Source organism: Berghia stephanieae, chromosome 8 (genome assembly GCF_034508935.2).
Source record: "Berghia stephanieae isolate SIO BIC M18660-M18661 chromosome 8, UCSD_Bste_1.3, whole genome shotgun sequence".
Taxonomy (NCBI): Eukaryota; Metazoa; Mollusca; class Gastropoda; order Nudibranchia; family Aeolidiidae; genus Berghia; species Berghia stephanieae.
Window position 1 is genome coordinate 19,718,762 of NC_088367.1, and position 20,000 is coordinate 19,738,761.

General features: G+C 35.3%; 1 protein-coding gene across 1 annotated transcript in view; it reads right to left on the reverse strand.

The window, feature by feature from the left end:
• LOC144978319 (MAM and LDL-receptor class A domain-containing protein 1-like) overlaps positions 1 to 20,000 on the reverse strand; it is a 213,693-nt gene that overhangs the window by 45,920 nt on the left and 147,773 nt on the right. Inside the window, exons 54-68 of the mRNA XM_078924193.1 lie at positions 19,552 to 19,767; positions 17,666 to 17,794; positions 16,974 to 17,120; positions 16,197 to 16,297; positions 15,832 to 15,999; positions 13,935 to 14,028; positions 13,203 to 13,355; positions 11,422 to 11,559; positions 10,876 to 11,007; positions 8,224 to 8,369; positions 6,466 to 6,571; positions 3,989 to 4,153; positions 2,958 to 3,193; positions 1,327 to 1,414; positions 647 to 790 (exon numbers count right to left, since the gene is read on the reverse strand). Coding sequence (XP_078780319.1) covers positions 647 to 790; positions 1,327 to 1,414; positions 2,958 to 3,193; positions 3,989 to 4,153; positions 6,466 to 6,571; positions 8,224 to 8,369; positions 10,876 to 11,007; positions 11,422 to 11,559; positions 13,203 to 13,355; positions 13,935 to 14,028; positions 15,832 to 15,999; positions 16,197 to 16,297; positions 16,974 to 17,120; positions 17,666 to 17,794; positions 19,552 to 19,767 — 2,163 coding nt within the window. The remainder of the gene's footprint in view (positions 1 to 646; positions 791 to 1,326; positions 1,415 to 2,957; positions 3,194 to 3,988; positions 4,154 to 6,465; positions 6,572 to 8,223; positions 8,370 to 10,875; positions 11,008 to 11,421; positions 11,560 to 13,202; positions 13,356 to 13,934; positions 14,029 to 15,831; positions 16,000 to 16,196; positions 16,298 to 16,973; positions 17,121 to 17,665; positions 17,795 to 19,551; positions 19,768 to 20,000) is intronic.

Genomic DNA, 20,000 nt, shown 5'->3' on the forward strand with positions numbered 1-20,000 from the left:
CTGCTCTTCACTGACATAACATTTTTATCCCGTTTGGTCTAAAAAACCTTCTTCTTCACTCATCACTCTATTCAGACGACCACAAATTCGTCAAAGTTTCAATGGGAGATTATTTTTAAAAAAATGCGTTTAGAGGTATAATACTCATCGACAAATTGGGCTTTTGTCTTAATCTATGGTATGTAGATTAAAATAAAAATTATGGCAAAATGAAAAGAAAAAAAAAATGTATGAACGGCAGTATTGCTGTAAACAATGTAAATATATAAATATATATATATATATATATATATATATATATATATATATATATATATATATATATATATATATATATATATATATATATATATATATATATATATATATATATATGAGAAAACGACAGGAGAGAGAGAGAGAGAAGAGAGAGAGAGAGAAGAGGAGAGAGAGAGAGAGAGAGGGAGAGAGAGAGAAGAGAGAGAGAGGAGAGAGAGAGAGAGAGAGGAGAGAGAGAGAGAGAGAGAGAGAGAGAGAGAGAGAGAGAGGAGAGAGAGAGAGAGAGAGAGGGAGAGAGAGAGAGAGAGAGGAGGGGAGAGAGAGGGGAGAGAAAGAGAGAGAGAGAGAGAGAGAGGGGGGGGGGGAATTGGCAGGAATAATGACTGACCCAATCTTTTTTTTCTTTCATCAGATGTATTCTCCTGTAATGTATGATCAGACTTTTGAAAGTCTTTCCAATCACCTGGGACGATTTTCCATCTTTTGGATTTACTCTGGAAGCCGCACATGCCAAACTCAAAGTCACATTCGGCTGAAATGATAGAGGTGGAAACAATACAACATACAGAAATACATACAGAATATCAAACTGTATTCCTCTTTTTCATGTTCTTAACCATCTTCACTAATTTTTTTCCAAACAGATCAGTTCATGAATTATCCGTCTGCTTGTATCAATCTATTAGAAAATATTAAGCCTTAAAAATGCATTCTGGTCCTGGGTTCAAGCCTTGCTCGGCATATACGTAGTTGAGTCATTGGAAAAGGCTCTCTACTCACATTTTCTCATTGTACTCAAGTGTAAAATGAGTACCTGGCCGTTAATAGCCTTGTCTTTGTTGGAAAAAAAATTGTAATATCGCCTAATAGGCGCCATGTTTCGTTCTATATGTTACGTGTTGCTGTTTGGTCAGAGACCCTTTGTAAAGGGCTTTGAGCACATTTAGTGGATATTGCGCTATATTAAAGCTCAATTTAAAAAAACAAATTTTTTAGAAGGTATAATCTTCTCCCAGGCTTCCATAAATAAGTAAATATATATATGACAAAGTACAAAATGAATCTTACGTATTGTAGGACAACTTTGTGTTGAGAGTTGAATATCATCCAGTGCTAGATCCCCAAGAATTGCAGACACTGTTGCTTTGAATTGAATCTACAATATTGATAAAAAAAGTTATCCAGTAAAAATCAGATAACTACATAGGATTAAGTCAATGAATGCATTTTGTCTGGCAACTAATCGTTATACATGTCCAAAAATTCGACGTTGTACTCTACGTCTAAAACACTTGACATTTAAAATCAATACCTGTTACGGGTTGGTGTTAAGAGGGCCAAAATAACCCCATTGTAAATTAGCAAAAAAAGACAAATGCAGCCCTAACATAAAAAGGACACACAGTTGATGGCCCAAGCTCACAATATCAAGGCAAGAGAGAGAGAGAGAGAGAGAGAGAGAGAGAGAGAGAGAGAGAGAGAGAGAGAGAGAGAGAGAGAGAGAGAGAGAGAGAGAGAGAGAGAGAGAGAGGAGAGAGAAGAGAGAGAGAGAGAAAGAGAGAGAGAGAGAGAAGAGAGAGAGAGAGAGAGAGAGAGAGAGAGAGAGAGAGAGAGAGAGAGAGAGAGAGAGAGAGAGAGAGAGAGATAGTGAGTAAGTGAACTAGATGGCTCAACTTCCATAAGTGCCACCCTTGGAATATTAAATAAAGCATCATAGTTAACTAAGCAAAGGAATAACTGAACAGTTTAAAAACAATTCAACATCTATTACAAAATGAAACTTAAACTACCTGCACAACATTCAAACATTTTAACATAACAAGATGACATTTCGTTACGATCTAAAATAATCACTCATCTCCATTTCTACCAACAGGGACATCAACAATGCACTATATAGAATCACAGCCCAGAAACTATATCCTCAAAGCCATACTAAATTCCTCACCAGTTCTTTGCAGTCCTGGTTTTAAAAATCATCTTCTCTGGCTTTAGATGCGTCAGATTTTGCTATGGGAGCTGTTCTTTTACAAGAACATGACAGAATTTTTATTCGAAATAATGATCTTATTAAATTTAATGTTATTTTACTTCAGAAATATTAATGATAGACTTATATGGTCATGATTTTTAAAAATCACATATCATTCTATGGTCAGCTATATATATATTATATATAAAAATATTCTACGTATAATTATGATCAACTTCTACAATATTACTTCGAGCATTTGCTCTCTCCTGATGACAGCAAATGCTCAAAACAATATTGTAGAAGTTGATCATAATTATACTTAAAATATTTTATAAATAGCTCCTTTTATCAAAAAGTTGAGCACTATTATTTCATGGTTTTTGTTTTTATGATATATATATATTTGTTTAGTTAACTAATATATTTGTCCTATATTCCCAGGTTGGCTCATTTACAGAAATTGAGACGTCTAGGCCACTCACTTTCTCTCATTCTCTCTATCCTGGCTCACTACCTTTTAATAGTGTGAGCCTTGAGTTGTCTTCCAATCAGGTTGTTTTATGTTTTTCATTAAAATACATTATGAACATACAGCTAGATTACAAAATAATGTACATGCCACTCCAATTTACATTTTCCAGACACTAAAAATAAAATGTATCCGCAATACAATCCCCCTGCAAATTGGACTGGGAATATCATGTTGAAATACTGACAACTTTACCTGAAAAACGTCGGATGATTCAATTGTGACAAAAGCCTGTTTCCAAACATTGCCCTGGTTTTGAGATTTGGAATAAATTAGAGTTGACTCAGTTGCATTTGAACCTTTTACAATGAACACGTCAAGACTGTCTACCATATAGCCAAAAAGAAGGTACCAAAAACTGAGACACCCTTGCTTAGTTCCCTTGGGCCACTGTAGGGTAGCAGAATGTAGAGTGGCTGTGGCTTTTTCACCTGTGAGGGAAAATCAATTAGATGATGGTGATGATAACAGTAGCATGGCAATGACAACAAAATATGACAAAGACAACTTGTGATGATAGAGATGACTAAGGTACATATGATAAAGCTTTGAAGGAATATATGGCAACCTACACAATAACAAGCAGGCTGCATTTGGTGTGTATAATAATGTTCTCATAACTAATGCAATATGTTATGAGCTAAACATTTAATAAATGATCTCAGATGATGTCTTTTTTTTACTATTGTAATTTAAGATAAAAACCAAACAAACCATGACAAACAAACCACAGTCCCTTATTTTGGCCATTACAATAGCTAGATTTTAAAATACATTAGCAAATACTATGTGGAATAACTATAAAGACACAACTCTGTTAAAAAATAAACTTGCCAGAGTAATTGGTATTATATGTCTTTATAGTTTTTGGGGCCCAACTAGTATAGCACCAACTGCCTGGCTGGGAGAGAGAGAGAGAGAGAGAGAGAGAGAGAGAGAGAGAGAGAGAGAGAGAGAGAGAGAGAGAGAGAGAGAGAGAGAGAGAGAGAGAGAGAGAGAGAGAGAGAGAGAGAGAGAGCTTTAAATGCACAGCACTGAATCATTCACTTGTGAATAATGTGAGCTTGAGGGGGCAGTGTTGAGCATTCATTTAGCAGGGATAATATTGTGCTCTTAATAATATACTAAACAATTTAGTTTATATCAGAACGTTTCTCTTTTACAAATTACAATCCTGATTAGGGCTGTGCCTTTTTATTTCTACCTTTATGACTTTGCGGACTCACCATTGGAAGAGGTCACGTAGATATAGTATCCTGACCCAGTTGTGTGATCTCTGTCGGGACCTGTGTTGTCCTCTGGGGTTGTTTGGCTTGTTCTCACCCAATGCTCTCCATCCAAGTCATCGTTGAACCATTCACACATGCCATTCTCAAAGTCACAACTGGCACCTTCAAAACAATTGTAGTACTAGTCAGTCAAAAAAATTGAATTTGTGTGCATCTTGGGGGGTGGGGGGCTAGGCTCTCAGAGGCTTCAGAATCATGAGTATGAATAATGATACTAAAATACGATGACATGCTAAAATGACTTAACCAATTATATGGATAAACTAAAAGGAAATCAAGATGGTACCATTATTTTCTCTCCAGCATTAATTACAAGTGATATGCTTGTCTTTTATGTCATACAGGCTGCTATTTACTTCTTGGTGTTATTTCTTTCTCAATGACATAAGGAAGTTAAAGGGTAACAGAATAATGGGCAGCTGTAATCTTCATAACTGAGTAGCGACTTTTGATTTTCTATCTATTTTCAGTAATTATCCATAAAGAATGTTAAAATGCTAAAAAACAGCTAAGTTACGGTTAAACTAGTTTTTAAAGACAGGAAGTGATACCACTCTATATTGTCAAAAGACGTAGTTTAAATCAATCATATTGCTTCAGATACATAGCAACAATCACAAAATTTAGTCAAAAGAGTAATGAGGAAATCACAAGCAGAATAGGTTAAGCATGAGCAACGTTCCAGAACATAAACTTTACTTCAATTATAAAAGTCACAGCTGAAGATAATCACAACTTTGTGAGTGGTGAGGATAGATAAATATGCCCAAGTCTTCATTTTGGGCGTATCTATTTTTCAGTTAAATTCCCTTTGGCTATTAATGCTTCTGATATTTTCAAATGGTGCTTGGGAAAAACGGATTGAGTTCAGCATTTAACTCTTGACTGCCGGACCTGGTATGAGTGCAGTTTTCTTTAGTTCGGAATAAGGCTATCGATTGGGATAGTTGTCTATATCTGACATGCCTTAAAGAGAGGATCTTGCCCTTTTGAATTGAGCTTCTTTCTTTTAACGGTGACCAGTTTAGGTTCTTGCACATGCCACTGACACTTTCAGTCCCCATGTAGTTGTTACAAATCTGCACGCTCAGTTTTAAACTTTCTCAAGCTGTTGCACATGCCTTTTGCTCTTGGGGTCCCAAACATAAGCACTATATTCTAAAATTGGCCATTTTTTAGCAGTTTTCTCTGATGCTCCGTGGACAACTATGTATATTTTTTCGTAAGAATCCAATATTTGTACTGGCCTTGTTAAACACTTTACTACATAATGAAAAACATGTCTCTCTCTCTCTCTCTCTCTCTCTCTCTCTCTCTCTCTCTCTCTCTCTCTCTCTCTCTCATAACAAATAAAATTAAAACTGTTCAATACTTATGATCTGAAGTAAAACGTGGACAGTTGATAGAGACAGTACAAAGAAGATAAGTAGCAACAGAGATTTAGTTTTATTGAATGCTGAGGATATACTGGGGAAAAAAATCAAACAACCCTTTCAGTATTGCAAGAAATGACAGGAGTAAAGAAATTGTTACAAAACATCAAATCAAAGAAGCAACATTCGTGAGACAAGTCATGAGACTACAAATTAAAATGGCTTGGGAAAACTGGAAAATTTGAGATAAAAAAACCAAGAGGAAGATACAGAGTAAAGATACTAAATGGATTGTCAATATGGATTAAACTTAGAAATGTCAAGAGAGCGCCTAGATCAAAACTCTTCATTTCTTCAAAACAATGAGCCCCATGGAGCTAGAGTCTATCCTGACTGGATAGGAAAGTGTTCTGGGTTATTGGTCATTAATGACCAATGTTAATGATCATGTTAATTGGCAAGGCAAAGTGGGAACATGTCAGCAATGAAATAAACGGATAATATTTAATTTAATTCATGGTTCAGATATAAAGGAGTTCCACAAGGATACTTCGTGGGAGGTAATTGAACTCGTGGCCATTTGATCATAAAACCAAGAATAAAAATGATCCATCATAAGTGTCAAGCTTACCTCAAAAACATGTTAAAATCAGTGCTGCTATTTTCTATCAACTTCAATTGCATCCTCTTCATTAAACATGGGTATGAAAGAATGATTTCCTGGCTATGGGTAGTGACATGTATTTGAAAAGTGCTAAGACAACTAGAGTACATGATAGAAATAATAAAGCACTGTGGTGTGCACTGAGTATGGTAAAACTGTGGATATGCTTTATTATTTTTAATATATTGCAATATAATTGCAAGCTCAGTTCAGATTCAGTACAAAATTCTTCTCTTATTCTTATGAGAAAATAGCAGGTCAAAGAGCTGTCATTAGATAAAAACAAATGAAAGTTTTCTGTTACTTTGAGAGCAATAACTGTTTGTTGCAATGAATTGGAAATGTTAAAAATAAATAAAGAAGAAAACACCACTTACTAGAAATGTCAAAGACTTTATCAACTGCACAATCCTTGAAGAAAACATCATCAATGGCCACAACAATGTCATCATTCACTGATGATGAAGCAACTTCAATGAAAGGCTAGACATAAAGAAAAAGACAAATAAAACAATGAAAATTCAGGATGATGGGCATGAAAACGGAGTATGTAATTTCTATCTAATTAAAATACAGTCGACTCCGCTTAATCGCACATCCTTGGCAGTTCAGGTTAGTGAGTTAATTAAGCGGAGTGTGCGATTAAGCGGAGAAGCTAAAACTAGCATATAAGCACCAGCTTTCATGTACCATTCATCTAGGACCTTCCCCTCTGAGTTTTCTACGGGCTTGGGACCGTCATATTCAAGACATTAGACTTATAAGAATGGGCAGGTTTTTTGTTTTTGTTGTTTTGTTTATTTTATTATTGGGGGTGGGGGGTGGGGGGGGGGGGTTTGAGAGCTTTTTTCCTTTTAAAATTTCTCTTTTTATTCATGTTTCATGACAACAAGTGTGACATTATTGTTTGTAAGAATGGTAATCGTGAAGCGTTGATTGTAGTAAAGCCCTGTCTCATCTGCATTGTAAATGTCATTAGAGTCGTACTGCTGAAGAAGTTGTTTCAAAACTTCATCACTCCATTGGCTGACAGAAGAGACATCAGCATAGTGTTTTTCGTCATGTTCTTATTCAAGCATGACATTCTGTTGACCTTTCTATCTCGAGAGCCAGTTTTCTGATGGGGAGAAACACTTGCCTTAGTCGATGCCAGTTCAGTTGCCTTTTGAGTGTATCAATTTGGACACAGAACGTATAGATCAATCAAAAGATGAGACGCAAGTCCTCCCTGTAATCCTTTCCTATTGTTCACAGCCCAGTAGAGGAAAACAATGCAAGGGTAGAGAACTGCAATCGAGTGGTCAGACAATGTAAACAGACACATGGCATTGGGTGGACTGCGGTCACGTTTCACACCTTGTGATGCACACAGCGAGTGCTGAATCAATTAGCCGGTCATGTCAGGTAATCCTTTGATGTCAGTTCACGTCAGCACTGCGCGTCTGACCTAGTCGGGGTGCATTGAGGGGAAAGCATTTTTTACGCGTGATGCGATATTAACGTGCCAAAATGGTTCAATGTGAAACGTATTTTCAATACCATTTTTAATTGTAGTTTTTAGATATTTTTCTCAAATCAAGATGGAATCAAGATGTAGCGATTCAGCAGAGCAAATATATAGAAAAGATTTTGCTTTTCGGGAATGTGTAGTGTGTAAGCGGAGTGTGCATCAATTCACTTAATAGCTAGTGATTCATAAAGATAAAAGATAAAAAATGTACAAGACTTGAACAAAATATTTACCCATTGCCATGGACATTAAATTGTTTGATGACCTTTTTGGATTATTAACATTTTTTTTTAAAAGATAAAAGATATCTAGAAAAATATTATCCAAGCTCTTTCAGATGCGAGACTTTGCTTTTATTTCACTCAAGTGTAAGTTCAAGAAGGTGCGAAAAGGATGAAAATTGACAATAATAATAATAATAATAATAATAATAATAATAATAATTATAATAATAATAATAATAATAATAATAATAATAATAATAATAATAATAATAATAATAATAATAATAATAATAATAATAAGAAGAAGAAGAAGAAGAAGAAGAAGAAGAAGAAGAAAATAATAAAATCAGGGGACAAGGAAGAGGAGGAGTTTGATGAGAAGACAGGAGGAAGGTCTTAACCTGGTATCCTGTAGGAATTTTCCCAAAAGAAGCCTGTATCCGTAACCAGGTGGAGGTGTAGTGGAGACTATTGAACGGTAACACAGCCACAATATCTTCATCTCTGTAAATGTTTTTAGGGTTTTGAATTCCAATGGTGATCTTGCCTGCGTGGAGACAAAACACAAGGAACATGAATGGAATGAACTTCTTTCAGGGACAAACATTAGCACAACAGATACACATACATATACACAGATACATACATACATAATACATACATACATAGACATACATAAACAAGGACAATGCTATTTTTTGTGTATGTAGAAGTCTAATATTAATTACTTATAATCAAGTTAGGGCTCATTTATCTTCTTTCATTGATATACTATTTAAGTTTTCTGGCCCAAATGAAAAAAAAATGCATTGTAAAAGGCAGTACTGATGTAAACAATTACAAATATGTAGAATATTAGACCCACTGACTCCTTATCAGCTTTCAAATCTAAATTGAAAACTCACCGTTTTGTCTCATGATTTCTATTTTGTAAGAGAAGTTTTACCTATCATGTGAATATGTGCCATCAATTCACTCTAAGTAATTATCAAAGAAAGAGTGAAAATGGAAAGGCTTCGTATGGGAACAAAACAGACAATGGACGTTTCGGGTACAAACCCTTCGTCAGCACAACAATACACAAATAAACGTGGAAAACAAATAAAATATAATGAAAAACAACTGGTTATCACCGGCTGCAGGCAGCCCTTACCATTTTCTACTTTTCTGTAAGTAATTGTAATTGCTATGTTTTTATTTTTCATTAAATCTGTTTATTTACTATATGAAATCCAAAGCATATAGTCTTACACAAGTATGAAAATAAATGAACAAAGAAGAAAACGGAAATGGAGGGAGATAGTTAACAAACATAAATAAAATAAATTTTAAAAATTAAATAAGATTTCCTTTATTTATCCTTAAGGAGAAACCTTTTGGGCCTCATTGCCCAATAATAAAACTACCATGGTTTCCAACTAAAAGCCTGTTGGTCGGGAAGCAAGAAAATGGGCATAAAAATCAAACAGCCACGCAAACAAATTCTAAAAAAAAATCCTTGGAATTTATACTGTTCATTGACATTTTTGAATTCATTTGGAATGTTTCAGAATCTTTACTCTGTAAAAGAAGCCACACTATTACACTGTTAATTTCTCATATGCTTTAAAATAATCAAATACTTATTCGTTCATTCCTTTAATTTGTTCAGTTACAGCTAACGAAATGGACCTAGATATTTCAAAACACAACATTGTCAACAATAAATGAACATATTCCACTTGAAAAGAATGCCTGACAAAACCACAAATAGTGGACGTCTTATTTTGTTGACATTTATACATATTCTCAAAATTTATCAACTTGCGTCATGCAACAATCCGACATTGACTTCATTGCTCCTTTGTGAAAAAAATCAGTGATCACAGAATCAAAGCCTTGTTTTATTATACCTTTCAACATATTATTTATAGCAACACAAGACAGGGTAAATCGGTTTCATGATAAAAATGGGCAGTCAAGCAGGAATTCAGATGATGGCATTCTCATGGACACGACTGAGCTATAATTCAAACCCATAATATATAAGATTAATATAACCTATCAATGTTAGTTCAAATGCATGTACATTGAAATAAGAGAAATAAGTAAACTGAGTCCTTGGAAAAGGCCCTTTACTCACATTCTCTCACTGAGCTCAGGTGTAAGATGAGTACCTGGCCGTTAACAGCGTTCTCTTTATCCGAAAAATTGTAATATCGCCTAAAGGGCGTTATGTTCCGTCCTACATGTTAAATGATGCTGTTGACCAGGGATCCCCTGTAAAGCGCTTTGAGCACGTTTAGTGGATATTGCGCTAAATAAAAGCTCAATTAAAAAAAAAAATTTTTAGACGCTTGATTCATATGAACATAGTTGAACTTCTGAAAAATCCCTTTGCGTCATCCAAATTAGATTATTGTAACCCCCTTTTGGCTAACATCTCCAAAACAAAACCCTAAAACCTTCAAGTAGTACAAATTAATGCTGCTGGGATAGCTTTGAAAAGAAGAAAAAAAAATAATTTGCCTATGTTCTCCCTAGAGACTTGCACCAGTTACCTCTTGAAAAATGCATCATCTACAAAATATACTCTATTATTTATAAAACACTAAATAGTCTACCCATGGATATCTAATAGCGATAGAACAATCTTATCTTAACCTAAAACATCATGCAATATTGGTGAACAAATAATTTTCAGAACCCCATATTTGAAATGCTCTCCATCAGAATAGTAGAAGTGCTGACTTCTTGTTTTCAATTCTAAAATATGAAAAAAAAAGCCTTTTTGTTTCATGATTTCTACTTCGTTAATAAAGTTTTTACCAATCATGTGAGTAAAATATGGTGTCTATTCACTATGTACGAAATTGAAATTGCTAAATTTTCATTGTATTTATCTATTTACTATGATTACTACTACTACTATTTGTTATCATGTAGAGCGCCTTGAGCCTGTTGAAATGGGGAAAGGCACTATACAAATGTCATTTGTTGTTTATTATTATTATTATTATTATTATTATTATTATTATTATTATTATTATTATTACTATTATCATTAATAATACCAGTAGTAGGCCCCTTTTTGTAGAAATAGAGACCCATTTTACACGATGGGCTGGTCATTTTAAGAATTGGTCCCAACAGTCTGGCTGGTGATATGAAGTCTCCGTAGCCACTAGCAACCCGTAAGTAGACACCTGTATTAGAAGAATTGACTGATCATAGTGGTTATATAGAAAATGGCAGTAGTAATTAATGATGATAATGATGAGGATGATGATGATGATGATGGTGATGATAGTGATGATGATGGTGATGATGATGGCGATGATAATGATGATGATGGTGGTGGTGGTGATGATAGTGAAGGAAGAGGATAGCCATAAAGTCATAGTGAAAACTTTTAGCATCAACACTGATGATGATGATGATGATGATGATGATGGTGATGATGATGACAGCAATGATGATGATGATGATGGTGGTGGTGGTGGTGGTGATAATGAAGGAAGAGGATAGCCATAAAGTCATAGTGAAAACTTTTAGCATCAACACTGATGATGATGATGATGATGATGATGGCAGAAATTATGAGACATGTTCATTCCTACCTTTGGAAGGTTTCAGATTTGTATGGTCTGTGTTTGGTTCTACCCCTCTAGCCTGTGAAGTGTTGCGTGCCTGGAACATTATCTTTCCATCGCTCACATCATTCCAGCCACACATGCCAGAGTCAAATGTACAAGGGCCTGTTGGAAATCATTGACATTTTATCAACAAATATTTTACTGGTCAAAAATAATAATTTTAAAACTCATGGGTGGATATCTACATAGGTCAAAACATGGATGGATATCTACATAGGTCAAAAATAATAATTTTAATACTCATGGGTGGATATCTACATAGGTCAAAAATAATAATTTTAATACTCATGGATGTACATCTACATAGGTCAAAAATAATAATTTAATTTTAATACTCATGGATGTACATCTACATAGGTCAAAAATAATAATTTTAATACTCATGGGTGGATATCTACATAGGTCAAAAATAATAATTTCATTTTAATACTCATGGGTGGATATCTACATAGGTCAAAAATAATAATTTCATTTTAATACTCATGGATGTACATCTACATAGGTCAAAAATAATAAATTCATTTTAATACTCATGGGTGGATATCTACATAGGTCAAAAATAATAATTTCATTTTAATACTCATGGGTGGATATCTACATAGGTCAAAAATAATAATTTCATTTTAATACTCATGGGTGGATATCTATCACTTAGAGATATTGATTACGAAATCATTCTATTATTTATTTCATTTTCTGGATTCAACTGTGAATTTTATATTGTGAGTGGAATCAATTCTAAACGTATTCAAAGTGCTTTACAAACGGTAAGCTAGAGGTGCCTAAATGAGCCAATAAAATGGAGATAAAAAAATAAAGTGAGTAGATGTGACTCATATATAAGGGAACAACACAAAACAAACAACGTTTCGGCCCTTGGCCTTCGTCAGGAGACAGTAAACACAAACACAAAGATGTAAATTTACAAAATATCACATTTTGTCAAATATGGAAATAAAGTTAATGTGAGGAAAGGGCGTCGATTGTGGATGCAAGAAGTGGCGCGAGATAAGGAGAGAGAGAGAGGGGGGGGGGGGGGGGGAGGAGAAGAGAGAGAAAGAATGAGAGAGAGAGAGAGGGAATGGAGAGGATATGTATATGTTTGTGTATGTGTGTCTGTGTGCGTATGTCTGTGTATGTGTATATATAGTAAAAGTAACTATATATTTGGTATAATATACTAACCACCCAATCAATCGCTCTCTCACCCCCATCCCCATTTTAAAGACCTTTTTGCAGTTACTTTTACTATATATACACATACACAGACATACGCACACAGACACACATACACAAACATATACATATCCTCTCCATTCCCTCTCTCTCTCTCTCTCATTCTTTCTCTCTCTTTCCCCCCCCCCCCCCCCCCCCCCCCCCCCCCCCCCCCCCCCCCTTTCTCGCGCCACTTCTTGCATCAACACTCGACGCCCTTTCCTCACATTAACTTTATTTCCACATTTGACAAATATTTGATATTTTTGTAAATTTACATATTTGTGTTTGTGTTTACTGTCTCCTGACGAAGGCCAAGGGCCGAAACGTTGTTTGTTTTGTGTTGTTCCCTTATATATGAGTCACATCTACTCACTTTATTTTTTTTATCTCCATTTACAAACGGTGTCTGCCTAACAGCAAGCAGAAGAAAAAAAAATAGAGAATAAGAGAACATGTAAATATCATCTCTTAAATAATTGTGACTATTTGAATAAGCAAGTCATTAAGTGTTTGCAAACGATGCTAACCACAACTTTCTTCATCAGATCCATCATCACAGTCAATGGCCCAGTCACATTTTTTAGACATTTGAATGCAGATGACGTTCCCAGAGGTGCAAACAAACTGGTCTTTCTCACATGAAGGTTTCTTGGTTGGTGCTACTCCTTGTGGCAAAGGCTCTGATAATAAGGAATGGTTGTATATATGATAATGATGAGGGTATAATGATGATGATGATGATGATGATGATGATGATGATGATGATGATGATGATGATGATGATGATGGTGATGCTAATGATGGTGACGGGGAGAAGGTTGAGTCGCTAAATGAGGATGATCGCTAAATGTGGTGTGTGCCACTATGATGAGCACATTCTGTTTGTAATTACTACATGAAGATGTTACTTCGTCAAACCATGATCAGAAAATAACTTTATTGGTGTAATACAACCTAGATTCAGATCAGCCAGATCACAGTAAACAGCAATTTGTTGACAACCCACAGTCCAGTCATACAGTAATAAATTGCAAGGAGTCCATGTTGCAGTGTGACCAGACCATAACAATATGTGCATTCAAAGAGAAAAATATGAAAAAATATGCTGAAATACGGTACGGCCAAACAGAGTTGGCTAAAAGAAATCTGCTCTATTATGGTACGGGCAAATACATTCAGTATTTTTGTAAGGTGCCAGCAAGCGCAACGTCAACCAATATGCTTTTTTTAGGTTATGGCTCGATAAAGGATATACTAACGTGAGTTTGTGACAACACAGCCAGGAGTGAAAACAATGTCATCAACGCCAATGTCTGCTGTGTGATAACTGCCAACAATGCCCTCCAAAACAACCTGAAAGAAAAAAAAAAGAGTGGCCATACTCTTATTCAAGAGTTTATTCTATAAAATCAAGTAGGCAACACTTGCATCCCATTTTACAAAATTATGAGGTGAATAAAAATAAATAAATATACTTAAAAATCAGATACTCAAGGACTATGTCACCATTGTGTATAGGTTTGGTCTTTGACTCACAACACAACCTACAATAGGTCAGCAGGTTCAAGTCAGCAACAGGCAATTTGACAATATAAGGTATTTTAGACCATTTCACTCAGCAGTGGTTGGGTAAGTGGATCTGGTAAGTCTAGAGGAAAGTATTTTGAGATAATGATAATAATAATAATAATAATAATAATAATAACGATGATGATGATGATGATGATGATGATGATGATGATGATGATGATGATGATAACCTATTTACACATAGACTGACAGTTGGTAATTTCTAATTCTTTCTGCATGTATTGCCACACAGCAGCAATTCTGTTTTGTCTTCGTTCAACTTCATCTTATTTGATTCCATCCAACATATAACTTCCCAGATATATTCCTTCACAGATCTGATTAGACCAGCAACATTTTTTGGAGCACTAGCCTTGTAAAGGTGATTATCATTAGCATAAAAAATGGTATGACATATGGCTAAAATTTTCTGAAAGAGGTTGCATATACAGGTAAATGACAGAACATAAGACGTACACCTAAGGTACGCCATGGACAATCACAAACAAACAAAACGATGAGAATAAAATTAATGCATTTGAAATGAAATGCTACTAGAAAATTCTCCGCATTCCCTGGGCAGTAAAGGAAACTAACAAACATGTGAAAGAATCCCTGGACATTGAGGAGCCATATCTCATCAAGATGATACAGAAACTAAAACTTGCCTTTTTTTGAACATATAAAAGAGACACGACACCCTTGAAAATTTTTTTAATAGAAAGTATAGTCGAGGGTAAAGGAGGGAGGGAGAGACCAAGAAGAAGATGGTCACAAGACATCAGCGAATGAATGAATAAGCCAGTAACTGAATGTGGAAGCATGGTGCAGGACAGAAGCTTGTTTCGATTGGCAGTTGTGGAGGCCATAGCCAGGAGGGATAAGCCATGATGATGATGATCTCTTATCACATCTGTGACCAATGGTAACTTTTCATTGATAACAAACTGAAAAGGTTCTATGTTGACATCTTTGATGTCTCTGCTCTCAATTTCTAATTTTTGTTTTTTTTTTAGATCTCATAAAATCTAAATCAGCAAACAAGGTGTAGTGGTCAGAAAAAGGTTTAATCGAGTACTTTTGTTGATTGAATTATATTCTCAGACATGGGGAAATTGACCCCATTGATGACATTGTCCACATGATGCATGGGCTGAGTGATATGCTGTTGTAGATAAGATTGCGTTAGAAATTCTTTTATCTTGTTTACAGGAGACTGAAAGGATTTAAAATGTTGGTTAAAGACATTTATCTATTAATTGATAATTGATAGACTAGTATTGCATCCAAGGATAACCAGGCAATTGCTTCTATCCTTGTAACTTTGCAAACTCCAGCACTATAGGCCTTATGGGTCAAAAATACTACTACCTGAGCACTGATAATAGGCCTGATTGGTCAATAATACTACTGCCTGAGCACTGATAATAGGCCTTATGGGTCAAAAATACCACTACCTGAGCACAGATAATAGGCCTGATGGGTCAAAAATACAAGGAGCACTGATAATTATATCTCCATAAAATTGATACAATTTCAAGAGAAAAAAAAAATAAAAATGAAAAAAAAAACACTTTCATAAAATACCTGGAAAACTTGCTTAGAATTTAACACAAACTCATGTTTATTCCACCCATGAGAATCATCCACTAAGATGTGGCCAACAGATTCCATAGTCCCTTGACGGGTGGTGCGCTTAAAAATATTCAACATTCCATCTCCGACACCACCAGAGCGATGACTGTACAAAGAAATCTGCGGATTACAATAATACAAATGTTTACAAGAAGTTTGATGAAAAATCTTTGGCTTGTCAAAATGGGGGTATCACTAAGTGATGATTGCCTGATAGATCCTTGTGCCATTCATTGACCAAATGGATCCCTATCCAGCTTAGACCATCGTATAATCATAACTGAATTGGTCACTGATGTAGAAGACAATACACTCACCCTACATGAATTTAATTTAGTTGGTTGGAAAATAGGTCCTTCAAGTCTAGCAACATCTCCCTCCTTGTGATTGCCATTTCCTTCAATCACCAGGTAGTGTCCTAGAAAATAAAATAAATGTCATTAATTAAACAAGTTATGTAAATCCTTATAACTTAATAAAATCAAATCATGTAAAACATGCTCTATAACTGTGAACTGATCGGATAAGTGCTATTTCCAGTCAAATACACGCTAGAATATCAGCAAATAACTGAAAATTTAAAGGTTTAGAATGACACAGGAATAAGTCCTGTGACACCAATAGTCATTCTATTGCAAGGCTCACATATAAAGACAAAGATAGAGATAAAATTCCCTTTATTCATCCCATAGGGGAAATTTGTCTCTAGGGTCTATTACAAAAAACAAGCGTCAGTCGCAGTGCAGCGCCGCAAATTAAGCCAGGGCGAGGTGACTTACTCAAGGCCACACAGCGCAGCAGCAGCAGAACTCGGTACCTGTACCGCTGAGCCACGCTGTCCCTATGTGGCATTGGTCACCAAGAGCAAGGTCCGATATACCAATATGTAATTTTGTGATAACTGGCCAACCAAAAGCCATTATCCTGTGACACAACAAATAAGTCTATCTTGAAACTCACATCTGTGGAGATGCCTTGGTGAATGCCCTATATTTTTTTCATCTCTTTCCTTGTCAGGAAGTTGGTGTAAAAACTTCACAGTATCTTTTTTAAATCTATATTCATAGACAAATGAAAATTGAGTAATCCCTCACCTTTATTAGTACCAAAAGTGTGATCTCTTCTGGCACCACTTTTCACGTCAGAGGATTTGCCCTGAAATCTAACCCAATCAAAATCATCAGATTTGGATTGACTCCAGTATCCTGTGCCATACTCAAAGTTATCTTGTATGTAGGATGCTGGGAAGGAACAAAAATAAAGCATGTACTTTACTATCTGAACTAAGCAGTGTGCTTAACAATCCGACAATTGTCCCCTGAAGAATACTCCCTTTAATATTAACAATAACAACAACAGAGAATACAAGTTCTTATCTCATCTAAAATCAATAAAATTGCAAATCAGAACAACCATGATAGGCAATAATAATTTTAAACTTCATAATCAAATTACTGACTTAAGAAAAAAAAAAACAACCACAAAACAAGAACAAAATATAAAAGCAATATTGAAAAACAGGAAAAAAGAAAGCTTTGCAACAGTAAAAATTAATTCATATTGATAATTCAATCATACTTCTTTTTACTCCTGGTGTGATCTCCCACATCACTTCAGAGAAAAAAATAAATTTCACAAATTCTTTCATTTTACTTTTCTCATAAAATGGACAGAACTGTATTACCCAACTTAGATAATGAGACTTGATATTTCATATTACTGATTGTGAGAGAAAAGATATTACATTACATCCTTTTGAACATTGTTAAGCTGATGCCATACATACCACATAGCGTGTCTTCTTCATCACTTCCATCCTTGCAATTTACCTCCAGGTCACAGAGTCTATCCATGCTGACACACCCTCCACTCTTACAGTTAAACTGCTGCTGACTGCATGGCTCCTCTTTCTTATCTATAAAAACAGATAAGAAATTACTTGACTGAACAAATAGTAAATTCTTATGTAACAAAATAGAATTGTTTTTGTTTTTAAGCTTTTTACAGCGCTTGCAACACATTTAGGTCATAACAGTGCCAGTAAAAAGGAAGAAAATTGATTAGTCGAAAGCTTTTAGATATACAATTAGATGGACTTGAGGAAAGAGTAAGACAAAGGGGAGTGGTTCAAAGAGGGAACGGATGTTTATTCGAAGAGCACACTATCCATGTACTTAGTTTGAGATCACCTAAATGTTTCACCCAGCACAAGATCCAACAAAGAGGAATACACTCAAATGATTACATTATACATTCAAAATAAATATAACAGTACATAACAGATGATTTATAGATAGTATGCAGATGACGTCACCCAGGCCTTTGTTATTGTTTTTGCCATCCGCGTTTGTGAGTTGTTCTCACTAAACTGTATTAACCAGACTATAAAAGTTCATGGTTACACAGAGTTTGTGTGTTGGTCCGTTATACTTCCTGATGGCAATGTTGTGAACTCCTTGGCCAAGCGCATTCTATCTATAAGGAAAAAAATATCATCTCCCAAAACAATAACTATGCATTTGACTGTTTCCCTCCTAGCCAAGCACTACAGGGCAAAACCGAATAATCTCATTCCAAGATAAAGACAGAAAGCAAATTGGAAAACAGATATAAAGGGAGAGAAGATACGGTAAGTGCCACCATGGGAGGCCAGCAAAATAAAAATACCTCATGATTAAAACAAAAGTATAATTGCCTACCACAGTTTCTCTTTCTTAACTTTAAAGTAGGATTCCAGGCAAGGTCTTACCAGAGCCATGGAAGGGCCACAATGGGTAGAGTAGCTCAAAGTCACCCACTCAGATATCTATTTTTGAAAATTCAAGTATTCTGTTTTCATAATCACAGACTGACCTTAGGTTGTTCATGTAAGATTTATCTTTGTATGTTTCCTTTTTTTTTCAGATTTAAGTTTAGGTTAGATAACGTTGTTTTTGTTTTCTTTTGGGGGGGGGGGGGGTGATATGAGAAAATTCTCCTAATGTAATTAATAGTTCTACTTGCTATCTACGTTAACTTTCTTCCTTTTTAAAATTTAAAAAAAATCCTTTTTTGGTTTTTCTTTGACTTTTATCTTTATTCAGCCCAATTTCTTCACCAAGTTTGTTTTTTTTAAATTATAGACTCATTATCAGCCTGAAGTTCAAGGAAATGCATGTGATTGTTGAGTTTCATTAAGTCAAAATTGGAAATACTGGCTCAGATTTTATCAAATGAACTAAATTATTTTGGTGATAAGATTTCCGAAGAATGGGTAATTTTATAGGTGCCAGATAAAGTTATGTATTTAAGGTCAAATGTTGGGGAAAATAGTCATGCTAAGGAAAGAGAAATTATTTTTTAAATATATATATAATGGAGGCCATTATTTACACATTATTCTCTGACTGATAGAGTGGCTCTTTACCTAATTTTACTTTTTCACACACTATCCATCCTGAGAATTTCATCCTTTTTTAAAATTATTAGCTTGCACAATTCAAGGGTTTTGTGTCCCTATTTCCCCTGGCTAGTGAGTTATTCTGTGCATTTGTGCATACCCCCCCCCCCCCCAGCTAAAAAAAAACCCCCAAAAAAACAAACAAAAGCATGCAGGCACACACACACACACATGCATACACATACACTCACACCCACAGACACAAAAATACCGAAACACAACCAACCACACACCTGGAAAATGACATCCAACAAGTTTAATGTTATCAACCGCAATAACATTATATGTGTACGAGTAATGCTCTGCCTCAAAGTGGAACTTGAATCTGTGCCTGATGTGGCCAATGTCTACACGGACTGAGTGCCAATCTTGACTGGTGCCGCGTGGATTTTGCCATATCACGGTCTCATCTCCATTGATTTCCACCATCACATTCAAAGTACCGTAATCTAACCCAAAAAAAAGAATTCAACGGTTAAAGAAATCCAAAGGCAGCTGTTTTGAGCTAGATAAAGTCAAAAACATGAACCTAGTAATAAGAGGGTGAACTATGATTTAGGTTTGATCTCATCAATGTAGTGAGAGATGAGGAGTGCTGGGAGAGATATAAAGGAAGGAAAAAAGGAAGAGAGTAAGAAAGAAAAACAAAAACAAAAATCCAGGGGCAAGAGGGAACATATTT